General features: G+C 40.5%; 1 protein-coding gene across 1 annotated transcript; it reads right to left on the reverse strand.

Moving 5' to 3' along the window:
- Positions 1-153: 153 nt before the first annotated feature.
- MPPBETA (Insulinase (Peptidase family M16) protein) lies at positions 154-11047 on the reverse strand. Its single transcript, XM_078581169.1, has 9 exons — positions 10226-11047; positions 9578-9742; positions 9365-9502; positions 8865-9016; positions 8648-8756; positions 2081-2179; positions 1594-1659; positions 1337-1444; positions 154-510 (listed from the first exon to the last, which is right to left on the reverse strand). The coding sequence occupies exons 1-9, from the start codon at positions 10898-10900 to the stop codon at positions 424-426; spliced, it is 1599 nt and encodes a 532-aa protein (XP_078437295.1). The 5' UTR covers positions 10901-11047; the 3' UTR covers positions 154-423.
- Positions 11048-19262: the final 8215 nt, after the last annotated feature.

Genomic DNA, 19262 nt, shown 5'->3' on the forward strand with positions numbered 1-19262 from the left:
ACAACCATGCAAATTGTCTATAGAGATATATAACTATATGCACATATATATACATGGAGAGAGATGAGCATGTAATCATACAAGACCAGAGAAATATAAACAGGAGGAGCTTGGGAAACAAGTTCTGCACAGATTTTAGATGAACAGCAGAGAAAAAGAAAGAAAACTCTTATTCCCCCATTATTTTCGTTGCAACAAAAAAGCAGGATCAGTAATAGATACACCATCTGAAATCAAGAAGAGGGAAAATATAGAGAGAGAAAAAAAAACAATACCAGAACTAGAACTTGGGCTCTTCTCTGCCAATCTTCATGGGTTTCCACTGCTCCTCACTCTAGAGAGAGAAAGAGGGGGAGAGAGAGAGAGAGAGGACCGATGAAGGCTCAGCTGAACATGGGTTTATGGGAAAAGGGAATAAGAAGCTTAGTATCGGTTCAAGTAGGTCCTGCGCCTGAACCAGTTGTAATCAGGGAGACTCTGGATTGGGCCCATTGCGGCAATGGCAATGTCCTGTTTAATTTTCCAAGTTTAGATAGTTAAATCCACGATCATCCAGATGAAACCACAGAGATCAAGATTTTAAATATGAACACTCAGAAAAGAAAATGATACACTGTAGGACTTTTTATGTTGATTTCATTGATAAAATAATAGGAATTCGGGCATATGGAAGAAATCACTTGTTTTCACCAACTTTGGTTTTCCAAGGTAAGAAGAATTAATGAAATATCATCTGGGTGAAACAACAGAAATCAAGATTTCAAAATGAATGACGAAAACTGAGAAAGGGAATTTATTACCCAGAGATTTTTTTTACGTTATTTTCCACTTGGGATTGATAAGAGTTTGGGCATCCGGAGAAATCACTCGTTTGTAATAACTTCCAATTTCCCATCGTAAGAAGAATTAATGAAAGATCAATAATATAAAACAAGATTTCCATGTACAGTAACGAAGCTATGTTTTTGATGAACAATCAGAAAATGAACTAATTACCGGGAGAAATATCAGGATTAGTAGGACTTTGGACATCCGAAAGAAATCACTAGTTTTTTTTACATGAAACTTTATTTTTCAATGTAAGAATAATTAATGAAACAAATCGAAAAAGATGAAACAGCCGAAATCAAGGTTTCGATATGAATAAAAAAAACTGTGGTTTTGATGAACACCCGGAAAATGATTTGATTGTCTAGAGAACATTTCTCTGTTATTTTCCTCTCCGGATTAATAGGAATTTGAGGAATCGGCGGGAATCACTAACTTTTTTTCTGACTTAAAAACTTCCATTTTCATTTTAAGAAGCGGCTTATTATAAAAAGATGAATGAACTGACCTGATCGAAGATAAATCGATTAGCCACACGCTTCACAGTACTGGCGTCAACTGCGTCAATCCTGGCAAATAATTCAGCGATCGGGAGCCGGCGACCATAAGTGAGCAGCTGCAAACGAAGTTTCGATCAAAGACCAGCAAACGTGATTCTTAAAAGAGAATCTTGAACCAACAACGAAAATCTGCGTCACTGAAGAAACGAATATTGATTCTAAAATTTCAAGGGTTATTTAGTTTTTCAATAATGATCAAGCAAACCTGGCGACCAATGTCCTCAGCCACAGCGCTTGTTCCATCGATGTGAAGCTGGAGAGAAGACTTGAGCTGCAATCATGAAAGAGATGGGATTAATATCCTTGGTCAATACATTTAATTATAATAAGGTACTTATTGAAGAGCACGGACACTATACAGAACAAAATCCATAAAATACTATCTATTCAATCTACGACGTCAAAAGATTGAAAAAGCTAGACGAGAGACATCATTCTCGTTGAAATCAGGCCATTGATTCTTTACAAAACGATTAAATAAATACGTCAATAGAACAGAAATGGAATAGTAGGCGTAGATTGAATATGCCACAAAACAGTAACAATAAATAAAAAATGTTTATGGGTCAGATAAGTAGAAGCAGAAGAGTTTTTTATTTCTCATCAGCTTTACTCCAAAAAAAATTGCAAGTATAAGCGGCTTAAATAAAAGAAAATTAGGCATGAGGAAAAAATTTAAAATTGGCAGGAACCTGGTTACGCGCACGGGTGACATCAGCCTCTGAGACCCGATAAGATAGCTTGCTAACCTCGTACATTATCGCATATGCAAGATCATCCAAGCAGTCCGGCTGAAAGTTGGTTAAAAATAGATTAGTTGTTAGATCATCACGGCCCATTTAGGGCAGATTGGACTGACTTATGGGCCAAAGGCCATGTACATGTAATAGAATAACCCTAGGAAAATGAATAAAAAACCTAACTAAAATTAATCTAAATAAGGGCCCGTTAAGGGCCCATTAAGAGCCCACTAAGGGCCCATTAAGGGCCCAATAGTGAGGGGCCCATTAGGGCCATATATTAGGTCCACTAAGGACCTAATATATACTGGGCCTGATTTACATCAGGCCCAGACTCCAACGGCTGGAAAACTAGTCGTTGGACATCCAGTTGCAAAAAAGGGCAGCTGGATGTGATAGGTCCCAACGGTCATATTTTTCAAAAATATGACCATTGGAGGGACTGTTTTTCTCTCTCTCCTCAGTGCATATTTGTATAAAAAGGGCAAAGGATTAGTAATGGAGATTCCAACCTTTTTGTGCCCTATTTTCTGGTGTTCCTCTCCTCTTCTTCTCATCATTTCCTCATCTCTCTCAAGAATTTACATGGTATCAGAGCAGGCTCGACCAGTACCCATTTGAAGCATTGATTTTTTGGAGTTTTCTCCTCAGAAGATTCTGTATCTCTCTGAGTTGAATCCTCCTTCTGCAGCAGTGATTAGTTTCCTGTCTTCTGTCAAGAAGCAGGATATTTGAAGTCCTGAATTTGGGGGTTCTCCTCAAACTCTGTGAAGTCCTATTTGTCGGTGGCTACCTCAGCAGTTCTCTGCATCCCTGGGGTGTGTGCATCAGCTGCAGCAAAGCGTCAGTTTCTGGTAAGGATTTATTCCTTAAGATTATGGGTAAATCCAGAACCAGGATGGCTGCAAAGGCAGAAAAAGAATCTGAGGAATTGTCTTCTCTGGCTGCTGCAACACCAGTTGCTGCTCCAGCCACTCCAGCTGCCCCAGCCACTGCCCTCGTCACTGCATCAGTCCAGACCAGGCCTGTCCTGCCTGACCTGGACATGAAGTACAACGGCCTCAACGGCCAGAAGTGGATCACCATGGCTCAAAGGACTCTCAAGGCGGCATACCTTGGGAGGCATCTAACTGAGGAAGCTCCGTCAGAAGACAGAGCTGGGATTGAAGTCTGGGAGTCTGAAGAAGCTCTCATCATGAACTGGATGATCAAGAACATGGAAGAAGAACAGAAGGATGACTACATTCTGATCGGCTGTGTTCGAGATCTGTGGCAAGAAATTAACAAGTCCTGTGCAGAAATGCACAGTGACTTCAGTTCTGATCTCCGAGCAAGAGCGAACGTTGAAGCAGGGAAGTATGTCAATATCCTCTTACTCTGCACGAATCAAAGCAATTTGGAGAGAGCTGGATCTCCTTTGGCCCACTGGTGACAAAAATTCTCCCTCTTACATTCGTGAGATCAAGTTCAGGACTCTTCAATTTTTGATGGGGCTCAACTCTGAGTATGAGACCCTCCGAAGCCAGCTGCTGCACAGGGAAAAATTTCCCACCTTAGCAGAAGCGATTTCAGAACTTCAGGGGCAGAGAGCCGAAAGAAAATTGGCACCAAAGGAGGCGAAGCCTCCACTCCTACTGCAGCAGCTCACTTGGCCAAGAAGGAACCTCAGAGCAATCAGACCTCCTCAGTGGCACCATCTTCAGTTCCTCAACATTCCAAGGCCACACCGAAAGAAGGCAGTACCTCAGAACTAATATGTGGATATTGCAGGAAGCCCGAACACCTTAAAAGGGACTGTAGCAGATTGGCATGGAAAGAAGAACAAATCGAAGGGGACCTGGAATCCAGGTCAGCAGAAGAAGGCCTACGTGGCCAGTGAAGGGGAAAACCACCGCCACCGAGAAGGGCGATGCAGGAAGCGACATTCAGAAGATTATACAATCTGAGATGAACAAGATCCTTCAGAAAATCAACTCCACATCTTTCGCACAGTCAGGTAAGCACTTTGCATTTACCACCTTTAAGAATATTACACCGATTTCGGTATCTTGGGTCTTAGATTCAGGGGCGACAGACCATATGTCACCCCACAGATCATTGTTTCAAACCTATGAGCTTGAAACAAACAACCTCAGAGTTTTCACTGCTAATGGAGGGATCTTAAAAGTAGAAGGAAGAGGGACAATTATGATTAAAGGAAATATGTTGAAAGGGGTACTTCATGTACCTGAATTAAAGGCAAATCTTTTGTCCTTAATTCAGCTGGTAGATGAGACTGGGTGGCAATTTATCTTGGATTCTGACTCCTGCTTTCTCTGTATAAAGAACACCGGGCAGAAGATTTCGTCTGTTAGCAGGAGAGGGGGACTTCTCTTGCTGGATGTACTAAGGGAAGATGGGGAGCAGAAAGTGATCTACGCTGCCCAGAGTGAAGAACGGGTCACGCTTCTCCATAGGAGACTAGGACACCCCTCATTTCATGTTTTGAAACAATTACACCCACAGTTATTTAAGGGGATTATTTTTGAACATCTTAATTGTGAAAGCTGCCAATTTGCTAAACATAAGAGGTCATCATATCCAAGTACGAATCATAGGGTCTCCTCGGCATTCGAATGTGTTCATAGTGATGTATGGGGCCCCTGCTCCATATCTGGCTTGGCACATCAGAGATGGTTCATCTTATTCGTAGATGACTTCTCTAGATATACATGGGTGTATCTATTGAAATCAAAAGCAGAAATCCCATCTGTTATCATATTGTTCTGTGAAATGATCCATAACCAATTCAGTAGACGGATCAAACGCTTCAGATCTGATAATGCTAAAGAATATTTCTGTGGAGAAGTAAACAAGTATATGGAAGAAAAGGGGATAATCCATCAATCATCATGTGTCAATACCCCCCAGCAAAATGGTCTTGCTGAGAGGAAAATTGGCCATATTATGTCGTCTGCCAGGGCACTCCTATTCCAAGGAAACTGCCCCAAGCATTATTGGACTGAAGCAGTGGCAACAGCCACACATCTCATTAATAGAACAGCATCGAAAACATTAGATCTTAAGGCCCCGATTGATCTTTTATCCTCTGAATTTCCACATATATCGTTAAGGACTAACCTGCCGGCCAAAGTATTTGGCTGTGTAGTATATGTTCATGTTCATAATGCAGGAAAATTGGACCATAGGGCAGTGAAGTGTGTGTTCCTAGGTTATTCCACCACGCAGAAGGGATACAGGTGTTATCATCCCGAATCAAGGAAGTTCTTTGTTGCTGCAGACGTGAAATTTGATGAAATCAGAATGTTCCATGACGAGACAGATCGATCAGATATCTATTTGGAGTCCAGTGAGGTGGAAGCCGATGGTGGAGAACTCAGCAGACCTTCTGAACTTAGAGACAGTGAACAGGAACCTGAGGTTAGTGCTGCTCCGAGTCCTGTTGAGGAGGAGGAGCCTCATGCACTAGAAGAAGCTCCAAATGAAGAACTACTACCAGCAGGAGAAAGTAATCCAAGTAACAATGGATGGTCAATTGCTATCAGTAAAGGAGCTCGAAGTGTCACGAAGACCAAGCTCTACCCAGTAAGTAATTACGTCTCATATACCCGGATATCTCCAGAATATAAACAAGTTGTCCAGGCTGTGATGACTGTATCTGTCCCAAAGAATGTCAGAGAAGCTATGTCATCTACTGAGTGGAAGAGAGCAATGGATGAAGAAATGGAAGCGCTAGAAAGAAATGGTACTTGGGAAGTGGGCCCACTCCCAGTTGGAAAGAAGGTAGTCGGCAGCAGATGGGTGTTCACCATCAAATACCATTCAGATGGATCAATCGCCAGACATAAAGCCAGATTGGTGGCCCAAGGGTAGACGCATGAGTCATATGGAATTGACTACAATGAGACATTTGCCCCAGTAGCGAAGCTGAATACAGTCAGAATTCTGATTGCTCTTGCAGCGATATTTGAATGGAAGTTGTACCAATATGATGTGAAGAATGCTTTTCTACATGGAGAGCTAGAAGAGGAGGTATATATGGCTCCACCCCCTGGATATTGTTTGAGTAAAAATTTGGGTGATGTATGTCACCTCAGAAAGTCCTTGTATGGACTCAAACAGTCCCCCAGGGCCTGGTTCGGCAAGTTTTCTAAAGCAATGTTGGCAGCCGGATACTTTCAAAGTGAGGGTGATCATACCCTTTTTATAAAGCATGGTAAGGAAGGTAAGGTGGCAATCCTAATAGTATACGTAGATGACATCATCATCACTGGAAACGACAATGAAGAAATTCAGAATCTTGAAAGACATCTTTCTTCATCATTTGATATCAAAGCTCTTGGTCTTCTAACCTACTTCCTAGGGATTGAAGTTGCATATTCAAGATCTGGAATTGTACTTTCTCAGCATAAGTACATTCTCGATTTATTGAAGGAAACCGGGAAACTGGACTGCCGTCCAGCCGCTACTCCAGTAGACACAAATGTGAAATTGAAGGCAGAACAACACGAAAAGGATGCCCCAGTGGACAAGACCTCATTTCAGAGACTCATAGGCAAGCTCCTCTATCTCAACCATACAAGACCAGACATAGCGTTTGCTGTGAACTCTCTAAGCCAATTCATGAACGACCCACGAGAGTCTCATCAAGGAGCAGCTGATCGAGTTCTTGCATATCTGAAGGGTTCCATCGGACAAGGGCTGTTTTTCAGGACAGGAGGTGAGCCTAGTGTAATTCTTTATACTGACTCTGATTATGCAGGTTCCTTTGAGGACAGTCGATCGACGTCTGGATACTGTAGCTTCCTTGGCGGTAATCTCGTCACTTGGCGCAGTAAGAAGCAGAAGGAAGTCTCCCTCTCAAGTGCTGAAGCTGAGCTCCGTGCCTTGAAGAAGGGAGTCTGTGAAGGCATGTGGCTTAAAGGTATTTTAAAGGATCTTCATCTATATAACGGCAAAGGGATGATCTTGCATTCAGACAGCAAGTCGGCCATTGCAATGGCCAGGAATCCAGTTCAACATGAACGTACAAAGCATGCACGGGTGGCGAGACATTACATCAAGCAGAGCATCGATGAAGGATTCATCATTCCGCAATACGTCCCCACTTTGGAGCAAGCTGCGGACATCTTCACGAAGGGCATCCCAGGCCCACAGTTTCAGGCATTGGTGTCCAAGTTGGGCATGATCAACATCTATACCCAACTTGAGGAGGGGTGTTAGATCATCACGGCCCATTTAGGGCAGATTGGACTGACTTATGGGCCAAAGGCCATGTACATGTAATAGAATAACCCTAGGAAAATGAATAAAAAACCTAACTAAAATTAATCTAAATAAGGGCCCGTTAAGGGCCCATTAAGAGCCCACTAAGGGCCCATTAAGGGCCCAATAGTGAGGGGCCCATTAGGGCCATATATTAGGTCCACTAAGGACCTAATATATACTGGGCCTGATTTACATCAGGCCCAGACTCCAACGGCTGGAAAACTAGTCGTTGGACATCCAGTTGCAAAAAAGGGCAGCTGGATGTGATAGGTCCCAACGGTCATATTTTTCAAAAATATGACCATTGGAGGGACTGTTTTTCTCTCTCTCCTCAGTGCATATTTGTATAAAAAGGGCAAAGGATTAGTAATGGAGATTCCAACCTTTTTGTGCCCTATTTTCTGGTGTTCCTCTCCTCTTCTTCTCATCATTTCCTCATCTCTCTCAAGAATTTACATTAGTCAATAAGCTTAGTTGGAGAAACCAATAATTGCAGCAACTAGTCTCAATTTGTTGTCAAGGATTCCATCTTTCCGTGATTCGAGTCCCACAAACGTTTTTTTGAAGAAAGATAAGGGAGATCACAAAAATCTGTGACCCTCTCAATGTGATAAATAAATGTGATCGTTTAAGTACACATAAGACCTCAAGGGGCTACCCCGCACCCTGGCCATGGTTCTTTAAACCATACGCTGCAGGTAGAACAGCGCCCCACGCCCATAAAAAACTTTTATAATCACCAGAGTCATAAATGAAAGGCAATTTGTAGCTATGAAGAATTTCAGCTCGGGAAATCATTTTTCATCCAAACGCATTGAAAATTCCAGCATTACATCATGATAATGGAAATAAAAATAACTACAAAACAAATTTAAGGAAAAACTATAAGTTGTCAAGAGTTAACCAAAAATAATACTCAATCACTCAGCCTAGTTGTTCTTCAAAGTAATATTGCATCATAGTTTTTTTTTTGAAATAAGGATAGGGGAGATCACACAAAGTCGGTGACCTTCCTAGTGAGATAAAAATATAAACGATAAGTACATGAAGGGCCTAAAAGGTCGGCCAGGGCCTTGGCCTTGGGATTTTACACCATGCAACAGTAAAACCTGCAGCTGCTTGTATCACCATGCAACAGTAAAAATATTGCATCATAGTTGCCACCCATCAACTATATCAAACATGATCATGAAACCAAAAATGCATTACTCAGGAAGAAGGAAAAGGCAATTATTCATAAATAATACTAACCTTGGCAATTGCGTAAACACCAAATAAACCAGTATCTTTATAGTTGGTATTGAAAGCCATAATGCTGTCGGCAATGTCATTGATCGCAACCCTCTGTACAAGCTCTGATCTGTTCATAAAGAAAGAACAAAACAATATTTCTTGAATGGCTCAAAAAACTTTAAAGTATGATTTAAATGTAGTTACGGATTTAAACGAAATTAATGACCCAACCCACCCAGCATGTTTTCCCCCACCAGCATTCTTACTCCAAGAACCGAGCATGGATTGCATCACCATCAGAGCAACGGAATCTGGATCTGTCCAAGACGCCCCATTGAATGCCACAGCAAATTGTGCAATAGGAACGTCGTCATCTACAATGCGGACCTGATTTTCCATGAAATTCAGCAAAATAATTAGGTTAAAAACATTATTGAAACTCCAAATTGCTGCATCATCATCATTGCCATCACCTCCAGCTAGAGAACCAAGTACAATTTCTTCGTCATCATCATCCTACCTACGAATGAATGATGGGGATGATGACTTCTCATCATCCCCAGTTGTCATCTGGAGCAGAAAAAAATGTAGATAGTGACGAGGTGACAGTCATCTCATAGCCCACTCAAATGACAATGCAGATGGTGATTTTTTATCCTCATCAACATACAGGCAATAAACGAATGACGGGGACAATGACGACACATCATCATCATCAAGGACGCCGAGTACTACCTCAGAGCCAGTGAAAAATGCAGGTTCTTTGGCAGCAAGCTGCGATGCTGTCGTGGGATTATCAGAAAGTTTGGTAAATAGCTTCTCCACTTGAGCCACAATGTCTTCATGTTTGACAGCCCCCGCAGCAGAGATGACCTGAAGATGGAAAAATGAATTTAAAAAAAAAACATTTTCATGCCTTAGTAATTTTAATGGAAGGAATTAAAATACCATTCTAGGGGCGGTGTAATGAGTTGATATGTAGTCCAGTAGATGCTGCTGAGTGATGGTCTTGACATTCTGGGCTGAACCCAGTATTGTACGGCCCAGTGGAGTGTACTGGAAAGCAGTCGCGTGTAAATGGTCAAAGATAACTTCCTCAGCCTGACCTTCCACCTGAAAAGAAAGAAAAAAAACAACCAATTGTAAGGATAAAATTGAATAAAAACCGTTATTCTGCCTTCAAATACTGTATTATTTCAATCAAACCGTGTGATTTGGCTGTTTTGGAAGAAATACAGGTTTCAAATAAGTAAACGAAGATCAGGAAAGAATTGCAAAAAATGTAAATTTTGCCTCAATTTGGAACTTAAAAAGTGAAATGAGCCTTCTGAGTCGACTGTTTAGGAAGAAATACTGATTTCAGAAGAAAAAAAACGCAAGATCAATATGACATTGATTTATAAAAATGTGATTTTGGAGCAATTCCTAGCTTAAAAAGTGAAATTAAGACCCTGTGATTTCTAATCAAACAGTTTAATTCGACTGTTTTAAAACAAAGTTAAGAATCGGCTGCCGGGAGACAATTTAAGAGCAAAAAGAAGACATTAATCCCGAAAAATGAACAGAATTAGAAGCGAAAAAAGAAGAAAATTCAACCTCCTCCATCTCGCGGAGAATGACGTCGCGCTCCCGATTGATGCGGGCTTCGCTGAACCTCGAATTCTGAAGAATATCCGCAAGAATCTCCATCGCCTTGGGCACATCCCCGGAAGTTACCTTGGCATAATACGTCGTCTGCTCCCTAGAAGTATAAGCATTCAAATGCCCACCCATGTTCTCAATCTCCTCCTCCAGCTGCCTCACGGTGCGATTCTCTGTCCCCTTGAATATCATATGCTCCAAGAAATGGGCAGTCCCGTTGCTCTCGTCGCTCTCAAACCGGCTTCCGGCGTCGATCCAGACCCCGACGGTGGCCGTCCGGGAGGCAAGCGTCGACTCCGTGGCGACCCTTAATCCGTTGCTGAGCGTGGTGACGCGCGTTTCCGGCGCGGAGAGAATGGTGGTGTGATCGATCAGAGCGGGGTGGGGGGATCCGTAGCGGAGGAATCGGGGGTCGGGATCGTTCAATCGGTTGATCTTGGAGCTGACGGACTCTGCGAGGCGATCGTAGGGCATGAGAACGCGGCTGGGAGCGGGGGAAGAGGAGATTTGGGCATCGGCGGCGGAGACGACGGCGGTGGAAGCGGATCGAGCGGCGATGGCGGACGAGGAAGGGATTGGAGAGGGGATTCGATGCCGGCGGGCGATGGCGAGGAGGCGATTGATCGCCATGGGTCGAGCTCGAGGAATTTTTCTAGGGTTTCCTCGCGATGCCACGGATCGAGCTCGAGGAAGGGGAAAGCGAAGGGGAAGATTAGTGGAGTGGGGATTAGAGATGGAGAGAGAAGGGTTAGAGATAGAGAGAGAGGGGGTTAGAGATGGAGAGAGAGGGGGTTAGAGTCTTAGAGATAGAGAGAGAGGGGGTTTGAGTCTTAGAGATAGAGAGAGAGAGAGAAGGGGTTAGAGATGGAGAGAGAGGGAGTCAGAGATGGAGAGAGAAGGGTTAGAGAGGGGGTAAGAGAGAGAGTGAGAGAGGGGGTTAAATAGAGAGAGAGAGAAGGGTTAGAGAGGGGGTAAGAGAGAGAGAGTGGGAGGGGTTAAATAGATAGGGAGAGAAGGGTTAGAGAGGGGGTAAGAGAGAGAGAGTGAGAGAGGGGGTTAAATAGATAGAGAGAGAAGGGTTAGAAAGGGGGTAAGAGAGAGTGTGTGAGAGGGGGTTAAATAGAGAGAGAGGGAGTCAGAGATGGAGAGAGAAGGGTTTGAGAGGGGTAAAATAGAGAGAGAGAGAGAGAGAGAGAGAGAGAGAGAAGGGTTAGAGAGGGGGTTAAATAGAGAGAGAGAAGGGTCAGAGATGGAGAGAGAAGGGTTAGAGAGAGAGTGAGAGGGGGTTAAATAGAGAGAGAAGGGTTAGAGAGGGGTAAGAGAGAGAGAGAGAGTGAAAGGGGGTTAGAGATAGAGAGAGAGAGGGTTAGAGATGGGGAGAGAGAGGGTAAGATATTGAAATAAAGAGAGAGAGTTAGAGATAGAGAGGGTGAGAGGGTTACATATAGAGAGTGAGAGGGTTAGAAAGAGAGAGAAAGAGAGGGGGGTTTAGAGATACAGAAAGATAGAGAGGGTTAGAGATACAGAGAGATGGAAAGGGTTAGAGATAGAGAGACAGAGAGGGTTATAGAGAGAGGGATTAGAGAAAGAGAGACAGAGGGTTATAGAGAGAGGGGGATTAGAAATAGAGACACAGAGAGGGTTATAGAGAGAGGGGGATTGGAGATAGAGAGACAAAGAGGGTTATAGAGAGAGGGGGTTAGAGGTAGAAAGAGTTAGAGATAGAAAGAGAGGGGTTAGAGATGGAGAGAAAGAGAGGGTTAGAGATAGAGAGAGGTGAGGGTTAGATGTTGAGAGAGGGGGTCTCAGTAGAGTTAGATAAGGTGGGTTAGAGATAGAGAAGGGGTGGTTAGAGATAGAGGGAGTGGGAGTTAGTGATATAGGGAGTGGGGATTAGAGATAGTGGGAGTGGGGATTAGGGATAGAGGGAGAGGGGGTAAGAGATAGAGGGAGATGGGGTTTGAGATAGAGAGAGAGTTAGATATAGAGAGAGAGGGTGTTAGAGATGGAGTGAAAGAGGGTTAGAGAGAGAGGGTTAATGATGGAAAGAAAGAGGGCTGGTGATAGAGAGAGAGTTATAAGTGGATAGAAATAGGCTTAGAAATAGAGAGAGAGAGAGAGAGAGAGTTATAGGCGAAGAGAAAGATGCTTAGAGATAGAGAGTTAGAGATAGGAAGAAATAGGCCTAGAGAGTTAGATATAGAGAGAGGGAATTAGACATTGAGAGATATTGTAAGACACGGAGAGAGAGTGGATATGAGATAACAGAGAGTTAGAGATAGAGATCGAGCTAGAGATGGAGAGATATTGTTAGATATAGAGAGAGAGGATTTGAGATAGAGAGATTGTTAGATATAGAGAAGGAAATGGTTGGAGATGGAGGGAGGAGGTAATAGATAGAGAGAAAGAGAGGGTTAGAGATAGAGAGAGAGAGGGAGTTAGAGATAGCGAGAGGGGGGGTTAGAGATAGATAGGAAGAGAGGGTTAGAGATATATGGAAAGAGAGGGTTAGAGATAGAGAGAGAGAGAGAGACGGTTAGATGTAGAGAGAGAGAGTGTGTTAGAGATCAAGAGAGAGGGGAGATTAGAGATAGAGGGAGTGGGGTTAGAGATAGTGGGAGAGGGGGTTAGAGATAGAGGGAGTGAGAGGATTAGATATATATAGAGAGGGGTTAAAGATAGAGAGAGACACAGACAGACAGACAGACAGAGAGTGTTATAGAGAGGGGGGGTTAGAGACAGAGAGGGTTATATAGAGGGGGGTTAGAGATAGAGAGAGTTACAGATAGAAAGAGAGAGGGTAAGAGATGGAGAGAAAGAGAGGGTTAGAGACAGAGAGGGTTATAGAGAGAGGGGGGTTAGTTATAGAGAGAGTTACAAATAGAAAGAGAGAGGGTAAGAGATGGAGAGAAAGAGAGGGTTAGAGATAAAGAGAGGGAGTTAGATATTGTGGGACTAGGGTTAGAGATAGAGGGAGAGCAGGTTAGAGATAGAGAGACAGGGGGTTCGAGATAGAGAGAGTGGGGATAAAGATAGAGGGAGAGGGGGGATAAGAGATAGAGAGAGTTAGATACAGGGAGAGAGGGGGGTTAGAGATGGAGAGAAAGAGGGTTAGGGAGAGAGGGTTGGAGATTGAGAGAAAGAGGGTTAGAGATAGAGAGAGGGAGAGGGTTAGATATAGAGAGTTAAAGATATGAAGAAATAGGACTAGAGAGTTGGACATAGAGAGAGGGAATTAGAGATGGAGAGATGTTGTTATATATAGATAGAAAGAAGATTAGAGATAGAGAGAGAGAGAGAGAGATTGTTAGATATAGAGAGGAAACGGAATTAGAGATAGAGAAAAAGAGGGTTTGGGAGAGAGCTAGAGATAGAGAAAAAAAGGGTGAGGGAGAGAGAGATAGAGATAGAGGGAAAGAGGGTTAGAGACAGAGAGAGGGTAAGGAATAGAGATTAGGGATAGCGGGGGGATAGAGGAAGAGAAATCGAGATTGAGAAAGAGAGATATATGGAAAGAGAGGGTTAGAGTTATAAAGAAAGAGGGCCAGAGAGAGAGACAAAGAGAGAGCGAGGGATAGAGGGTGAGGAATCAAGATTGAGATGGAGAGAGAGAGACATAGTAATAGAGGGTTAGAGTTAGAGAGACAGAGAAGAGAGGGTTAGATATAGAGAGTCAGGGAAAGAGAGAGTTAGAGATAGAGAGACATAGAAAGAGAGGGTTAGAGATAGATAGAAAGAGAAAGATATATAAATATATATAGAGATAGAAACAAAGATGGGAGATAGATATATATATATATAGATATAGATATAGATATAGATATAGATATAGATATAGATATAGATATAGATATAGATATAGATATAGATATAGATATAGACATAGATATAGAGATGGGAGAAAGAGATGGAGATGCACATAAAAAGATAGCCTTAAATAAATTTAGAGAGGAGGAATGGAAATAGAGAAAGATAGATAGAGATGGAGAGAGAAAGAGAGGAAGAGATAGAAAAAAATAGATAGATAGGTATAAATAGACATAGAGAGATAGAAAGATATGATTTTATACCTAAACAAGTGAAAAAGTTTGCCCATTGTGACTTATGGTAACAAAGTTGCATAATAGGCCTTGATAAGCCAAAATAGGGGTAAATTTTATGCAATTTTAAACCCTTGTCGTTGTCAATTTTAGCTTATACAATAAAATTTATAAAACCTCACTTAAGATGCACAATGATGAGTAGAGGTATCGTCCAAGGGAGGCTAGTAAGGAGTTCAATTCGATGATTTTTCGATAATTAGGATTAATTTGATCTTCAATGAGGATCATATCAACCTAATTAGACAAGGAATTTAGAGAGGGAGGTAGAAGAGATGAGAAGAGTATAATAAATAAGAGAGCTCTAAGTTGAATTAATTGATCAAAATTAAAGGATCAAGGAATTCAATTAGAGGGATTAAGAAAAAAATTTTGATTTGGTTGGTTGGTTTTGTAGGTTTGATAGTTCAGAACTAACTACACGATTAGATAATGATGAAAAAAAAAAGAAATTTTAATACCCTAGAATTTAAAATTTTTTAGAGTTTTCTTTTGAAATGCACTTGAATACCTAGTTAAATCTCTCAATTTCTCCTCTCAATCCTAATCAGGGCTTGTACATGCCGCTCATGCCAAGCGATTTAGAGGCTCAGACCAGAATCAAGAAGAACAATCAAGAAATTGAACTAATTTCATCCAAAATGCACCAAAAATTCAAATACAATGAAGGGAAAGGTACCAAACAGGTTGATCCAGGCTGGGGCTCCTCTCTGTCTTGCAGCTGTGATAGAGAACCATAAAGAATGAGCTCCCCCTCTTGAAATTTAGCTTTTATACTTAGGTTACATGGTGAAAATCACCATTTTACCCCCATTCAGAAATTAATTTTTATCTATCAATGTAGGCTTGATCTGAATGATCCAACAATAGAAAGAGGGGATTAAGACGAGCAAATCCATAAAAAATCATCTCAATCGGACTTTAGGATCAAAAGTTATTAATAAATGAATTTAAACCAATTTTAACCATTGGATTTAAATCCATTTATTTAATTATTTTCTTTTGAGACACACAATGACGTGTTGATTGTTCATTGGCAGACGACGCTTGGACTTCAAATGGCGGGTGGAATCTGCGCGTGCCACGTACCCCCCCCCCTGTCGAAAATAAAATCAAAAGAAATGTTTAGGAAAGTCAAGGTGGTACAAATAACCATGCACCTTCGCATGCGTTTCTTGCAGCGCGGACAAATCCGCAAGCACCACGTCACCGCCCGTGCATGCGCGTTGTACGCACCGCGCGGGCGGTGAACTTACCTCCCCGCGCTGACCCTCATCAAGCGCCGTCGGATGCTAATCCGACAGCAGTGATGAAGCCACGTCAGTCGCCCGAAAATCTCTCTAGCACTTTTGTAATAAAGTCCTCTTTAAAAATTGGAATTGCCGCCTGATGCCGCCCACAGGTAATCGTTTATATGTCCTCAGCGCACTCTCTCTCCTCTGGTTTCTCCTAAAAACATTAAAACAAGTGTTAAAGAATTGCAATAAAACCCTGGAACATTTTAAATGACATCTTTATGCCTGCAACCACGACCGAGAGTTGTTTTGAGGGTATCATTGCAACGAAAATTTACGAAAAGCCCTTTGAAGTTCGAAAATTTTCTTAATACTCATTTTTTCCTAATAAATATATCTTTTTTCTTAATGAAAATGTATTTCTTCCTCAAATAAATCTCAGAAAAATCCAATAACATCCCAAAAAAATCTAGAAAATTCACTGATTCATCCCCGTACTAATAAATCTGGAAATTAAATATTAAACTTGCCATCTTCATTAAAAATTAATTATTTTGAGCTCAAATAAATCCCTTAAAATTCATAGAAATCACAGAAAATTAGGGGAAAATCAGAAATCATTTGAAAACAGTATTTTTATGTAAATACATGATAACAACCCCATTTTAACTCTTTAAATGCATAAAATTGTGCTAATAGCATGAAATAAAGACTGAATTTAAGGTGTTATCAGGCCTCAAACTTAGAATTGAATTCTTGTCGATGTTACTATAAATCGTATATGTTTAAAATGTTAAATCTAATTCACCAACTATTTTAATATCATTATTCTCGGTTTCAACATTGCTGTCATATTACTTAGTTTTATTGGTCTATGATTTCATATTCATTTCCTTTTTTAGCTCTAGAATCATCATCTAATGTACAAGCAAACATGAAAGGTTATTACAAATTACTAAAGATGACCTTTGTTTGTGATGAGATTCTATCTCTTTTTTTCATCCTCTTGCACTTACCCCTTAACTTTGTTTGATTAAGTACATCATTCTAGGCACATAAAAATACATTTAGAGACATCAGGTAATTGTGTATCTCTACAGAGATATAAAACATAAAATTGAGAATGCAGACAAACATTTTAGTGTTAACAAATGATATTAATGGTGATAGCCAAAGTCAGTCTTTACACTAAGATTGCTACTTTTTAATGTTGTTAGATTTTTATTTGGATGAGATTCACTTATATATTATAAATTATACAGTTTACTTGGCATAGATATTGTTACCGAATAGTATGGACCACTTTGACAGATACACCAAATACTATAGGGTCTAACTAAAAACACTAAAAATCCAAAAAAAGAGATTAAGAAGACACTGTAAAATCAGAATCCAAAGAATGGTGCTTGAGTTCCTATAATTGCTGAATAATTCAATGGAGTGGCAGACAAGTTTCTGTGTGAGCTTTAAAATCCATAAGGTACTCGAGAGAAGTCATAATATTTAAGGAGGAGTCATAAAGTCAGAATTTTTAACTTGAGGTTACCCCTATTGTCACTAATTGATTCTTTTTTCTTCATTTCAGGTCCATAGTCTATAAGAGATGTCAGAATCCAAAAGACCAACAAAAGGAGGAGGTAACACACCCCATGGAGCATAAATAGAAAGGATCCCAAGAACATCCACAAAACAAAAAACAAAAGCAAGAAGATAGACTTATCCGCAATTTGACACACAAAATATCAGACATGCTTGCCTCACATTCCGTCAATAAGATAGCCCACCTACAGCTGCCCCATGAGAAATAGAAAGATATCATCATGCACACAAGCATGGAGCACTGACCAATTATTTTTGCACTCTACAGCAACATGCATACAAATCAGAGTCACAAGCATCATCCACTAACAAGCCACTATTTTCGCCATCTTAACCAACGCTCATCTTAATGAGTGCAAGAATTCTAAAGTTTATGTACATCCGCCACCACATTCTACTCTCCTATCTCCAAGGTGGTTATCTGCCTAATAGGCAGATGAAACTTTGTAATATCGCGTTAATATCAATGAGAAAATTATTTTTAAAAAAATAGAGGAGAAGTAGGTTTACACACCAAAATAAATGAAGATGTCTAAAATGATGGCTTCTATTGACACATAATAAAATTACATACATCTCTATTCATCAGCGTTCATTCGCAAAAATATTTCATCAAGGAAATAAACTTCAATTTAATGGCTTACTTAAGTAATAGAGCAGGAGGAGCTCACTCTATTCATTTTTTGCACGACATGCTCGTACACTCTACGTGTGGATGAGAAATGAATAGAGTTGTATCATATTATGCCCAACACCATGTGATCATTTCTTGCATAAACATAGTGCAAAAAACTATTTTAAAGATGGTCAAGGTTGGTAAAGAAAAACTACATAGTAGGTTCACGCCTTTGCAACGAGTCTGCCTTATCATTGATTCTTGGACATCTAAAAATCAACTTAATATTTTTAGAATTTATAGAAATGTATATGGACAGCAAGCAAATCACGCATTTTATATCTCGTTCCATATTCATTATTTTGCACGTGTGATACTTAAAACGAAGTCCATGAATACATGATAGTGAATTATTTTGACTTCATAAAGTAGATATCATTAGTCTTCAAGCATGTATTCTCAATTTTCATGTTCAAAAGATACTTGAGAAGCACATTAAAGTATTCGGATATTATAACACTATCTACTCTCACTCAAATGATGATTATGGCCAGTCATGTATTCCATTAGTGTGGAACCAATAAGAATAGATATTGCATGATCTTTAGGAGATAGCCTTTGTTGAGTAGATCTACACGCACCAATGCATTTTATACCAAAATTTTAATCGAGTTGATTCACATTATGGTTGTGTCAGAATTCCTTCAACCCTGACACACTAAACATGTCTAGTGGATGGGCAATTTTACTTTATGGCATATGAGTTATTAATCATATAATTCAAAACAGTCTTAGTTTGGGTGTAGCAAGAAGCTCATGAAGATGATTGAGTGGTCAAGATGAGACTGTATGCCCTCAGTAGAATAAGAGACAACTCACGGAAGATGATGTGATGAAGTCCTTGGCAAAAGTAGTAAACTATCAGAGTAGCGTTCTCCAATGATTTCCAAACACATAAGTATTAATTAAAATGACCAATTAGGATTGGGTAGTTGACCATAGCCTAAGTCATCTTAGGAGCATTAAGCAAATGAGAGACTATACATACCTAGTAATCAATGACAAACAGATTCAATGAGTGAGTCAGTACACTTATTTTGTATCTTATAGAGCACAAAATGTAGTTTGTCACCCCACAGGTTGGAAACTTATCTATTGGGTTAAATTGATTCATCATCAATTAATCAATATGATGATATCAATAATTCATTTTGGAGTCCAATAAAGGTTAATGGTAATTGGAGTCATTAAATAGACTAATATATGGGCCTTGAGGTTACACACAAATGGTCTTTTGGATGTCAAAAGATATATTTTAATTTTAAGGGTTTTTATGAAAAGATACCACAATATAAATAGGGGAAGGCCTTGAATAAAATTCACCATGCCATAAATTTTCATGGTTCTCCTCATGTTCTCATTATCCTCTTTGGCTTCCCTCC

The sequence above is a fragment of the Wolffia australiana genome, chromosome 9, assembly GCF_029677425.1.
Source record: "Wolffia australiana isolate 7733 chromosome 9, ASM2967742v1".
Classification (NCBI taxonomy): domain Eukaryota; kingdom Viridiplantae; phylum Streptophyta; class Magnoliopsida; order Alismatales; family Araceae; genus Wolffia; species Wolffia australiana.

Excerpts from the sequence above, each read along its gene's own strand:
- MPPBETA (XM_078581169.1), bottom strand. The coding sequence starts at position 10,900 with ATGGCGATCAATCGCCTCCTCGCCATCGCCCGCCGGCATCGAATCCCC. Across the intron at positions 8,757-8,864 it reads GGTGGGGGAAAACATGCTGG|ATCAGAGCTTGTACAGAGGG; the intron begins GTGGGTTGGGTC and ends CTTTATGAACAG. Across the intron at positions 1,445-1,593 it reads CTGAGGACATTGGTCGCCAG|CTGCTCACTTATGGTCGCCG; the intron begins GTTTGCTTGATC and ends CTTCGTTTGCAG.